Source organism: Spermophilus citellus (genome assembly GCF_964194105.1).
Source record: "Spermophilus citellus genome assembly, chromosome: 3".
Lineage (NCBI taxonomy): Eukaryota > Metazoa > Chordata > Mammalia > Rodentia > Sciuridae > Spermophilus > Spermophilus citellus.
In genome coordinates, this window is record NC_138184.1 from 210,154,347 (window position 1) to 210,167,246 (window position 12,900).

Genomic DNA, 12,900 nt, shown 5'->3' on the forward strand with positions numbered 1-12,900 from the left:
ACTGGTAATGCTGTGACTTTGGCTTGGAGCTCAGAACCCTCTCCCTTCATTTCCTTAAGGTTTCCTGAGCATCTTTCTGTGCTGGATGCTGTGCTAAGCTGAGGTAAGAAATTCAATGTAGCTTTGGTCTCTGCCTTTAAGAATCTTAGTCTAACAACCTAAAAAAATATACATATTTCATAAGGTGTTAGATGTTTGCTTTCTTTGCAGTAAGTCGATCCATTCTAAATTTGTCATTGAGGATCCAGGACGAATCCGCTCTTGTTTGTACAGTATCATTTTTATGACTAATAAACTACTGCATGCATGCGGCATTTTATTTCATAGTGCACCAGGTCTTTTCCACTCTGTCTAAATTGGCCTTCCCTGATTGCCTGGGCTTTCGGGTGCAGTTAGAATTATCCTCATTTTGAAATAAGGAAACCAAAGCACAGAGAGGGGAGTCTTCTCAAGGTCATGGTGATTGATTCTGATGAAGGATGAGATCATATGGGTAAGTGTGTCTGAGGACACGGCAAGAACTTAGTCATGTGTGGAATCTTGAGCTGAACCTTCAGAGTGAGATCACTGTCCCCATCCAGCCTGCTCCTTCACTTAGAAGGGAAGGACATCCCTTCCTGGTCACAAACTGAATTTTACTTGTGAGTTTGCTGTAGTCTGGTTGATTTCAACCCATTCTGTTGGTCTTGAGGCCAATTCATTTTCCCCGTAGCTGTCTCCCTCTGTTCCCATGGTTGTCCCCATGGTTGTTCCCAGGTGTTCCTGGGTCCCTCCACTGTACTGTGTCTGCCAGAGGCTGCTGCTTCTCATCTCATGGGTCCTCCTCCTTAGTAGCTCATCATATTCCAGAAGACTCTCTTCTGGAGGTAAGATGGTGCTAAGAGGCCAAGCCAGGATGGAACACCCATTGGACACTCTCATCAGGTCACTTCCTGACCCTTTTCTCTGTGACTTTTTTCCCTAGAGGCCCATCCCTGGTGGACATCTCTATTCATGCCAGTGAGGGTCCTACTTTGAAGGTTGGAGGGACCTGGGGGTTGGGGCTGGGAGCAGCAGGGAGAAGGGGAGGGAAGAATTTGCCTAAAATGTTATCAACAGCTGGGTGCCACCAGGTTCCCCTTACATCTCCTATGCACTTGTCTTTCCTAACTTCTTCCTTTCCTTCTTTACCTTCCCCTTCCCTCTTTCTGCCCTAGTTTTATTCCGACTGATAAGATCATTGGCCTTTCATGGAGTTCACCTGTTCTGCCTTGTCTACCTGCACACCTACGGCCTGGAGGTGAATGGATCTGCTCAAGGTGGCCAGTGGCACGTGAACGAGAGCCTACAGAAGTCCTTGTGCCTAGGCCCCCTCTGTGCTGTGCCATCTACTCTGGCTTCCCTTTCCCTGCATCTGCCACCTCCAAACAATATGGGCCACAGGTGGACATGGGAGGCGGGCAGGGGCGAGGCCTTCTTCCCTCCTCCTGACTTTCACTCCATCCTTTGGACTATTTTTCTCCCCATCTTTTTTCTATTCCCAGGGGCCCCACTGGATTCAAGGTCTTTACTCCCTATCAAAATGTGATGCTAAAAAATCTCTACACTAAGGTGCAGCTTGCCAAGGAAGACGTGAAGCAGGGAGGAATGGAAAGCCTGGTGTCCCCTCTGAGCCAGCTCCAATGGGCTGCTGAGAGCTGCAGGGCTGTGTTACGATGGATCCAGAGGCTAAGTGGCCTCCATGGGGACGCGTCCACTGACCACTCCCTCTGATAGCACTTCACTCTGCCTGGCACGAGAGGGCTGCTGGCCACCCACAAAGGAGCTTCAGTGAAAGGAACCTTCTTTGGGGGTGGAATTCAGATGTGATGTAGCTGGAGACGGAAGGGGGTTGCCACCTATTTAGGGCCCACCCTCTCCCCAGCCTCCTCCTGGCCCGTCACCGAAAGAACCCAAATCTCAAACTGAATTTTTATTATTTTTTAATAAACTTTATTCTATATTACAAATAAGTTTTTTTTTGTTCTGAACTGCAAAATAGGAATGCCTTATATTTACATACACAGGTATACAATTAATTATAACAAAGGTACAGAAGCTTGCCTTTACCAAGATACAACTGGGCTCCAATTTAAATAGCATAGGTTTTCTTTTTAAAAACTTCTTTTAAAATCTTTTTTTTCTTGCTTAATCTTACTAGGATACTCTTCTTTTAAAATCAAACCAGAAGACCCTCTTCTTCATTCACATGGATCTCATCCACCTGTCTTTGAGGCTCATCATAACACTGCTGTCTAAAGGTTTGTTTTGCTTTGTTCTAACAAAAGATCAGTGTTCAAGGTGGGAGCTTGATTTTGGAACAGAAGTGGGGTGTGGCTGGAAGGGGGGAACTGGAACAGAAGTGTCCTGCCCTACTTCCTTCAGTGGCCTCTCTGAGACTCAAAGACCTCTGCCAGTTCCTTAAACCACCCATAAATCCATTCCTGTTTCTTCTCTTCCCCCTTGGCATTGGGGGGTTTAATTCTGGGTCACCTGATCAGGCCAGTACCCCTTCTCTCCCCTCATACCTCGGCTTGCTGAGCCATTGTGGTGGTACCTTGGAGTTGCTGGTTGCTATGGTAACTTGGCAGGACCCTGCTTGACGAGAGAGGCTGGTCCCTACACTCTGAAATGGGGAGGGGGGCAGCCGCATCCAGTCCCTCCCTTCCTCCCATCTCAGGGCCTGGAGGCCTTGTTCTCACTCAGAGCAGCTGAAGCCAGATGAAGCCAAGACTTCCATGACCCCAGGCCCAGACAGGGCGCAGTGGAGGGGAGGAGCGTCCTCTCTAAAACATGAAGGTGTTGGTTTCCAAATGGAAACAAGATTCTTTGAGGTAAACTAGCTTTTCTCTTTAAAGAACGGAAGGTTTTACAAGCTGACAGGAACATCAGGGAAGGGGGCCGGAAGGACAGATGAGGACGTCTGAGCCCATCTCGGGCCTGGGCGGACTTCTGCACACGGAAGTGCTCGCCGGTCTCGCTGGGTAAAGTGGTCTCGGTTTCTCACGTGTCCTTGGGGTTGTTCTTTAACTGTATCCTCTGCTGTGAATTCTACTCTCATAAGGAACCCTTCCAAAATGTGCTTGAGTCATAAGTTCAAAGTTACTAACTAAAGAACCAGAGGGAGGTGCTGCATAGCCGAGGTCGATTTGCTTTTGCATTCTTGGGGAGGGAGAACTAGGGTCCCCCAAGCAGGGGGCTCCCTACAGTTTGAGGGATGCAGATAAGAAAGTATAGATAATTCTGGGGGCACCTTGGAGAGCCAGAACCAGACAGAAGTCTAAGAAGGAGGGGACGGAGGCCAGGGGAGACTCTCCAACCAAGGACCCCTGCTCACCAGGACCGCCTCTCTCTCTCTGCCAATATGAACAGAAAGTTCTTTTTTTTTTTTCCAGAAAGTTCTTTTTGTTAAGGAATTTGTTTGACTTTGCTTTCTGGTAGTCATCCGTCTACTCAAAAAATTTAATGGGGGCTCTAATGAGTATGTATTACTTTTACAACCAAAAAATCCCATATAATTTAAAAATTTGGACACGCCCCCTAACAAAAAAAAAAGTCGTTTTATTGGGGAGCAATGCTTTGTAGTAATTTTTTTTTTTAAAAAGTCTCTGCTAATGTCTGAACCTTTTCCTGTAGCAACTACTTCCTCATTGGAAGGAGTGGTCATTTTATGTCCCAACAAGGGCTTTGCCACCCTCGGAGCACCGTGAAAGAAGCTCTGGGGACCCCAGCCTCTCTCAGGAACGGCCTCTTCACTGTCACTTGGTTGTACCTCAGCTGCCCACTTGTAAAATAAGGCTCTATTTGCTACATGCAGGGTGCCTTGGGGTGAGGTGGCAGGAGGCGGGCGGAGAAGGGGCAGCATGGCGACTCTGTCCATCAAAAGTGCAGGGGAAGCAGGGAGAGTGTTAGCAGCCATGGAGGGCGCTTCCCCTGGCACGTCCACAGCAGGGGACTTCCTGACCTTTTCTTTAATCATAGGGGAGCTGCCCCTGACCCCGGGGCGCTCCTCATCCTCTTGGAAGTCACAGGTGGAGTTGTGTGTGTCCTTCTTCCACCCCCAGGAATTTGGACTTGGCATTCACACTGGGCCTCCTTCTAACTCTCAAACGCTTAAAATACACCAACAATCAACTACAGAACTCCAAATAAACAGTCCACAGCTTCTCTACAAGGAACAGGTAAGGGTCCCTCGGTCATCTGTCCTGAGGGACTGGGAGGAACAGGACAGAAGGTCAGGGAGGAGTCGGGAGAGTGGGCTAGCTGGGTGGCCTCCTCCTGGCCAGGGTGGTCCTGGGAGGTAACTCACTCACTCCACAAACGCCCCTCAGAAGCCCTCGGGGACCTGCTCAGACTGCCCGCCAGGGTGCTTGCTGTTCCTGGGCGGGGAGGAGGCCCATCTCTAGGCCTTCTGCTGAACAGAGCCTCCTACAGCATTCCCCCCTACTCCTGGCTGGCTGGGAGGAGGAGGAAATGGTACTTCTTGATGGTAGCAGTTGTGGCTTCACCCGGCTAGACCCTTGGTGGGCCTTCTGTGCAGTCAAAGGCAGTGTCCCCTCCGTCTTGGGAAAGAAGACAGCTGGAAATGGGCTTCCCCTTTTCAGAGCAAACTGAGAGGCGTTTAAACCAGGAGGGATCACAGCACCATCCAGGACCCTAGAGAAGCGCCAGAGGCTGGCCTCTCAGAGTGGAGGTCATTTGGGACATCATTGACAGTGGCTCCTCTGATGGGGGCCTCACTGAGGGGGGAGTCCTTCTCACTCAGGGAGGCAGTTTTGGGGGTGAGCTGGGGCTGAGGCAGTCTCAGAGGACAGAACTGTGAGGGCTGATCTGCTCCTGTCCTGGAATGGTCAGATAGCCTTGGGGCCGTGACTCCATGTACAGGAGGGACAAAGAGGGACAGGGAGGATACTTGCTACCGGGGAGGGGCCTGGTTAGCAGCCAGGCACGCAAGGGGGCATGTGAGCACCAGGGACCTTGGAGACTGGGAGAGTAGGTCCTTAACCCCTGGCTGAGAGTGGGAGCTGGGCTTGAGGGGACAAGGGCGAGAGAAAGAATCCATCAGCAACTCCCGCCTCTCCCCGGGAACAGTCCTGGACAGTCTGCCTCAAACTTTGGGATTTATTGAAAGGACTTCTCTTTCTGGATGTGGCCCCACTCAAGCACCCTGAGCTCACCCCCAAAGGCACCCTAGCTTAGGTGGGAGGTGCCGGGGCTCCTCTGGCTGTATGTGTTACCCGGGTTATAACGTACCTTGGCCTGGAGGACACTTGGGTCATTCTCCGTCCCCAAACTTAAAACCATATTGAAAGATGAAGGCAAGAAAGTATTTTCCTGAGGAAGTAACTGACACATCGCTAATTTCACCTAATGCACTATTTGCAGTGGCCAACGAATGTCAGGGACTCTCCTGACAGGGAAGGACCAAGGGCCCAAGTCCACGCCTGGAGACAATGTGCCCCAGGAGAAGGGAGAAGCTCGCAGCTATCTTTCTCCACTTCCTCCACCTACTCTTTCACATTCAGGACCCCACGGAGCTCCCCTGTCCCACATCCCTCCCTGACATCAGCCCCTCGCCCCCCACATTCAACCTCTCCGCCTGGCTTGGTTATTTTCACCCTGTGGTCTCAAGGGCAATGAAGGGGTGAGTGGAGAGGAGCTCAGGAGATTGCCTTGCTCCCCTGGTTCCTCCTTCTACAGAACTGCGACCCTGCAGATTGACTGTGACACGGTGGGAGGCCGCGAGGACACCTGTCCCATAGGGCCACTCACTCTGGGAACCCCTGTGCCCGGCTGGCCAGCTCTCTGGGTGTCTGACCTTCCAGGAGGAGCTAGAGGGAAAAGAACAGCTTTTGGACCACATCCTATATCTCTGCTGTTGAACCTCTCACTCTTGCACCAAGAAGCCAAACAGAAGAAACAGAAAACAAAGGAAAGAAGACTCTTTATGGGCAAGATGGGTTGTGGCTCTGGGAGACCACCCAATTTCTCAGTCCCTAACAGGCCGTGGAGACCGTGAGTGAATGAAGCACCAGACACAACCCACACCATCAATTAAGGTAACATCTTCCCCAAAGCCCTGTCCAGAGAAAAGGAGGAAAGCCAGGACCCTGGTCTGTCCTCCTCTCCGCTTTCTTCCCGAAATTTAGGTTTCTCTGAGGTGTTCGAAGGTTTGCTTATAACAAAAACAAGCGGGTGGGGGTGTCCTGTACCGACAACATAATAATAACAATAATAATCATCAGGTAAAAAATAAAAGCTTCAGCAAAACCATAACAGTCTTTTTTTCCTACTTGTTCACGTATTTCCTCTAACTGTGCAAAACTTAAAAAATAAATCAAAATGTATCCATATACACACACGCACACACACACGCACACGCACACACACACACCCATAGCTTCCATCCAGTAAATCTGTGTTAAATAGGTTCGTGTCTCTCTCCTCCCAACCTCTTGTATGTGCAAAAACATTTCGGTGGCTGAGCTGCCTCCTCAGCCTGCCTCCCACATGCACCCTTTCTGGCCTGTCAGGTCCCATGACTTCTTGGGAGGAAATAAAATGATCAAGAAAATTCCTCACTTCCCACCTGGCCATGTGCCAAAACCTTTGGTTATTTATTTTTCCTTTCAAATGCATCTTTTTCTTCCACTCTCCTCTTTCCATTTGTTAGGTGGCTTGTGTCTTTTTCCATATGTCCTCTGAAATGCCATGAGATGCCCTGCTCTGGGTCACCAAAGTCCAGGTCTTGGCAGGTGACCACCCTGATCGCCCATAGACATGTCCCCTCCCCTCCCCACCCACTAGCACTCAGCACAGAAAGCAAGTGTTGAAATGTCCCGAAGCTGCAGGATGAACGGATGAGCAAGGGGACAGAGAAGCAAAACACTTCAACATCCTCCTACATAGCACAAGAAATCTCCCGGAGCGCTGTGCCTACTCCTGGGGCAGACACACGTGCAAGCGAGCACGTGTGCTCGCACACGCGCATTTATTCATATCCAAAGGGGCGAAGGGACTTCAAGCGCAGGATGCTGCATGGACTTGGCTGGAAATGATGTGGCTCCTTCCTCACTTTGATGGATGACGAGGAAGGACATCTGATGCTTAGAGGGTGACGGTGAGATCCTTATCAACACCACCTGCCATGATGCTTCTCCTGGTCGCCCAGAATGGCCAACAACTAGAGCTCCAGAAGAGATTCCTGCCTGTGGTGGAGACTGGACCACACAGCACCGAAGGTCCCTTCAAGATGATAAGCTCCCAGGACCCACCACTGGAATACTTCTCGCCATGGCCCCCGCTTACCTAGTACACATTTCTGAGCACACATTTGCCTGACTGGCTAAAATGGGGTATCCATAGATGCAAGGATGAGTGGAGAGATGGATGCCAAGGCTGTGGTCAGTTGCATGTCCCTCCTTCCATTTCCATTCAGGTCCCTTAGCTTCATTTTCCAGTCCCTCCCAGACACGACAAGCTGGGACCACGGTTGGTGGTTGTCATGGTGAGGTTGTGCTGGGGTAGTCCCGTGAGGACTACTGAAGGGGTCAGGAAGGAGTATGTCTGAAGACACAGCTGAGATGGTCATGAAATGATTCCCAAGGAGGTCTGGACAGCCCAGTGACAAAGTCATCTGCATAGCAATGGCACCAGATTCTGCAGGGGGGACAGGTACAGGACTGTCCGCCCTGGCCTTCTATGGAGTTCTCAAGGATGGTGGGGATGGAGCCTTGGAGACGGCTGGAGGTAGAATCTCCTGGATGCATGCTGCATTTCACACTGACCCTTGATGAAGGGTGACCAAGGAGGGTGGAGATGCCTTCTCTAGACAGCACTTAAGGCTCTGGCCATGGACTAGACCTATGACGATGGCGGTGACACATTGGAATTTGGGGATGAATGGAGAACAACAGATGCTGCTTCCATGGTGGATGCCACTCTCTTTTCTCCCCCTCCACATGACATTCCTGCTGCTAGGAGCCAGATTTGAAGGTTAGGAGCGTCTCCATGGTGGAATGTAAGTGCTATTCTTTCTCCTGCCTGTCTTGCCCCAGGCAGGGGAGGAGGCTGGGCAGGCAGGTCCACATGGACACTTGGAAGGGCTTCATGGAGATTGGAAAGGGACAGGAGGCCTCTGGTGTCGACCCAACAGGTGGGAGGCAGCCCCCAGGAGCTCCCTTTCCCCACATGTTCCCCGCTCCAGCCACATGGAGGAGGTGAGGCCTATCTTCTCACAGTTGCGAAGCGCCCTGACTGACCTCTTGGAGATGGACTGTGGGAAGGGCGAGCCACATGACATCTTCCGTGAAGACAATACTGAGCCCACTGCCTCTTCCCCAGGCCAACTTCAGGACCAAAGCCGGGGCTCTCAAGCGGAAGGTGAAGTAGCAGCATAGAAACGTCCTCTGTCCACAGCTCCTCATCCACATTTGGGCCCTGCTGCTGCGGCTGCAGGAAGTCAGGAGCAGCTGGAAAGAGAGCCCCACTATGATATCTTCTGGACAGGTCCCTCACTGTGGGCCTGGCCACCCCTGGCTCAGGGTTGGCGGCTTGGTCCAAGCGTGTTGGCAGAGCCACCGAACGAGAAGGGATCCAGGAAGGAGGGAGAGGCAGAGAGAGGCAGAGAGGGCGGGGGCCGGGGAGACAGCGAGCGCTGCTCAGGGGATGCTGCTGATGCCAGTCAGAACTTGCACTTGGTAAAGATGAAATCTAGACTGAGGCACGGCTTGGTGTGTCCCTCCCTCCAGGACGGCCCTGGAAGGACGGTTCTCAGCTGTCTAAGCTCATGAGGGTTATGACTTGTTCTAGTTTGTAGGCCAATTTCTGTTTGCCACACTGGTCATCATGGTCCAGAGGTCCGAGGATCTGAGAAAGGGACAAGAACGGAGGGGTTACTAGATGGGGTGTGCACCTGTGTGTTCTCGGAGCATACACAGACCAGCGGACATGGTCATAAGGGTGGGAAGTTGTGTACTCGCAGAGGCACACACGACACTGCTGGGTAAGTGGCAGCCTGGGTAGCACGGGTAGGGAAGCACAGGAGGCACCTGGACACAGGACACAGCATGTGGGCACCCACAGGCCCAGGAGCCCAGGATGCCAACACACACATTGTCATGTCTGCACAACTGTATGCCTTCCATTGTTCATGAGAGGCAGCCGACAGAAGGCAGACGCTCTGTTGAAGATGCCCAGGGCCAGGGGCCTTGGTCACAACAGGTTCACAGCAGAGAGCTCCGTGTCTGATGGGAAGTGTGTGCTCCATGTCCAGCGGGAATGGGATTTCACAGAAATGTGATTTCATCCCTCCTTCTTAAAAAGGAGAATCTTCCCCATCAGCTGCCTGAGGCTGGATGTCCACATTTTGAAAATTAGTTGGCTTAACTCTGCCTGTTAAGAAACAAATATCCCTGCCAGTGTGAGGCTGTAAGCTTTCCTGGCCATTAGCACCTAATGGATCAGGTCTGCCCAAGCCTTTCCTGGGGTCAGGTGGTTGGTGGAGGACAGTGACAGTGGTGGTGGTGCCTGGGGACAGTCCGTCAGGATTCCACTTAGACTCAGGGGGTGCAGGATTGAGGAACGGCTCTGGCAGTCTCCAGCTGGATGATCTGGGGCAAAAGGTGATTTTTCTGAATGAATCCCATTCCTTACTGGCAAAACGTAGGGACTACTCATCCATCCCTGGTCTGCTCCAGCGCAGAGGATAAAGTCAGGCACACCTGGGAATGCTCTGAGCAGTCCTGCTCCACGAGAGGCAGCCCACCTGCTCCACGGGAGGCACCTGGGCTGTATGCATGGTGGCTGGGGACCCGAGGGGAAGGGACAAGGAGGAGAAGGAGGACAAAGGAGGATTCTAGCTCCAGGGAGGCTCCCAGAACTTTGGATCTTATGCCAGCTAATACTTTTTAATGGAGACTGTGCAAGAGTCTACTTGTGAGCTGGCCAACAACTGCCATCATTTCATAAAGACAGGACATTTTGACACTAAGACAAGTGTGCTTGCAGCTGAAGGGACAGTCCTGGTCAAGATGAGGGAGTTGCACACTTACTCAGATGTATCACACACCGTCCTTACTCTCATGCTTTGCCACAGGAGGGGGAAACTCTCTCCTGTGGACTGGTTTCCGGGGTCTATCCCCTAAGAGGCTCTGCTGGCTTTTCTTTGACTTGAGGTTCACAAACTGTACTGCTCATGACCTGTAGGACACCAGGCCCTAGGCCTGCCGGGATTTCCTAGGCTCTCCTGGACCCTCTCTGAGTGACAAGACTTGAGGAAGTAGAGACCCTGGAGTGCTGGCCTCCAGTCTTGTTTTGATCTTCCACAGTTATGCTGTGCTCCAATGCAGGGAATCTGGATTCCAATCCACTTGGTCTACACCTGCATAGCCAATAGGACCTTTATACTGACCAGAAAGAAGGCAGAATCTATGGTGACGACCATCCCAGCTGGAGATTTCCAACAAGGGAACCCAACTAAAAGCACCTTCTGTTCCATTCCATTCTGCCCCTGTCTGCTGGTTTGGGTCACTTCCCTTTCTCATTCTGTTCAATTCCTTTCTATTCTATCCCATTCTATTCTACTTCTGTTCTGTTCAGTTGCTACTATTCTATTCCATTCCATTCCTTCTATTCCACCATATTCTATTCTGTTTCTAGTCTGTTCTGTTCTCTATAAAACTATACCATACCCTATGGACTGTCCATGGGAGTGGGAAGGTGCTATTCAAAAAGAATTAGAGAAATGGGAAAAATAAGAGGAATACTGAGAAGAAAATAAGAACAAATGAAAGAGTCAGGTGTGTAGGTTTATGGGAAGATCAAGGACTAATGTAGAATGCTCGGAATGACGCCACCCTAGTGTCTCAGTCTTTGCAGCCTGGGGGTAGAGTTCCCAGTAGAGATGCTGAGGGGGTGTGTCTTGGGACTGGTTTTCTATACCGAGGCATGCGGGGCTTCTCCATCTCTGCCCTCTTCTCCCCACCAGGCCTCAGCAGGGCAGGGCAGGGCTCACCTCCTCACTGTACTTGCCCACGTAGGAGAAGATCTCCGAGAGAGCGCTCATAGTGTTGAACTCGCTCATGTGCAGCCGGGACTGCTCCGCCAGGTACGCATTCATGTCCTGGTCACTGATGGCCGGCATCTTCCCGATGTCCGAGTAATACCTGCCAAGGGAAGGGAAGGGAGAGACGCTGGAGTCATGTGGGGACCACAGTGGTCTCTGTGGCTGGGCCTCTGTGTCAGGTCCAGGAGAAGCTCTCGCAGCTCTGGAGGAACTGAGAGAAGGATCTGGGGAGTGGCCAAGACAGTGACAGAGGGTGGACAGAGGGGGTCAAGAGGAAGGGGGCCTCTGCTTAGCTTCCAGCTGCTGGTGTCCCTGCAGGGTTCCCTCCTGAGGGTACGGGTCTCCTCCAGTGGCCCAAAGGCTCTTTCCAACAGTGGCTCTTCTCCGATGTCCTCCGCTCTCTGGGGGTTAAGTGAGAGAGGGGTGGGGCTGGGGGCTGCTCAGAGAGAGAGGCTGGCAGAAGGCAATCAGTCACTGTCACTTGCAGCTGTGCACTGCTGTCAACTGGTTAATTAGATGCCAGCATTTACATTTTTAATTTCTGCAATTTGACATTTTATGCACCAGACCCCAACTCCCCTGCCAGAGGGGAGCCGTGTGGTTTCCTAATGAGGAACTGATGATGTTTCCTTCTCCCCTTTTCCTCTGGGCTTTTGGGACTGTAGATTGTAAAAATGAGAACAGGTAACTGCAAAGCCATGAAGCACAGCTGGCCCAGGGGCCCTGTGGTTGCCCGGCCCAGCCCACTCTAAGTCCCCGGGGCTCTGGGTTAGAAAAAGCTATTCTGAGACCCTAGAATCAGGAACCAGGAGGAAGACTGCAGGGTAGGCTAGGCACAGCAAACCAGGCATCTGGGCACTAAGGCTAAGGAGAGGTATTTGCTTGTGGGGTCGTGCTAGGGCTGGTGACGGTGACAGGCCCCGGGAGTCCCAGGACTCAAGGGTGCATCAGATGAATATAGGGGACATTCTCAGAGATTTGGGGACATTCTTATTGTGTGTTCTGACCCTGTGTCTTTCCAAGCCCACACCCCTCACTGTTCTGACCAGGACCCATCAGTCCTGTGCTGTGTCTCTAACTTCCACCTGTCCCTAGGAGTTCCCAGGAGTTGGGTGACAAGCTGGCAGAAATGACACTGCAGGGCTCCTCCAGCTGTCAGCTCAAGGGCCAGCCTTAGAATGATGGCTCCATTTGCCACCAGAACCTTCCTGGCAGCCAAGGGCTGGGATGGGCACCCTGCCTGAGCCGCCGCCCTGGGACTGCAGACCTGTCGCTGGCTGGAAGACAGGGAAGGCAGAGGTAGGGGCATGAGACCTGCGCTCTGGGGACAAAAGGGGCTGGTTGGGGGGACCCAGACCTACACCACACACAGTGCCACCTGCCTTGTAGAACCGGTTACATTTGGGCTGGCCAGGAGGCCTTGGCTCATGACAGGCCGCTGAGACAGGCAACGAGGACAAGGACTAACAATATGGCCTTTCTCAGAGCAGCTGAGGGCCCTGACGATGACCTGTTGCCATCTTCACCACCCTCTCTGCCCACTGTCCCCTCCTGTCTCATCCTGCTCCCTTTCAATTCCTTTGCTCCATCCCTAGAAGAGCCTAGAGCCACCCCAAAGCAGCTCCCCAGATGCCCCGTGCACAGGGCTCGGGTGATCTAATGACATTCCAGGTGTAAAAGTTCAGCAAGAGTCTCCATTCATGGCCTCTATTTCTGGAAGACAGTAAATGCCAGTGTCCCACCTCACAGCAAGAGACCAGGGGGGCCCCATCCTTGCCATTCCCCAGGAGACGTGTGGCACTGTTCCCTCGGGCATC

General features: G+C 52.0%; 1 protein-coding gene across 1 annotated transcript in view; it reads right to left on the reverse strand.

Annotated features, from left to right (window-relative positions):
- Positions 1–5,944: 5,944 nt before the first annotated feature.
- Positions 5,945–12,900, reverse strand: part of PLXNA4 (plexin A4) — a 425,973-nt gene continuing 419,017 nt past the window's right edge. Inside the window, exons 31-32 of the mRNA XM_081284948.1 lie at positions 11,033–11,183; positions 5,945–8,886 (exon numbers count right to left, since the gene is read on the reverse strand). Coding sequence (XP_081141074.1) covers positions 8,791–8,886; positions 11,033–11,183 — 247 coding nt within the window. The 3' untranslated portion in view covers positions 5,945–8,790. The remainder of the gene's footprint in view (positions 8,887–11,032; positions 11,184–12,900) is intronic.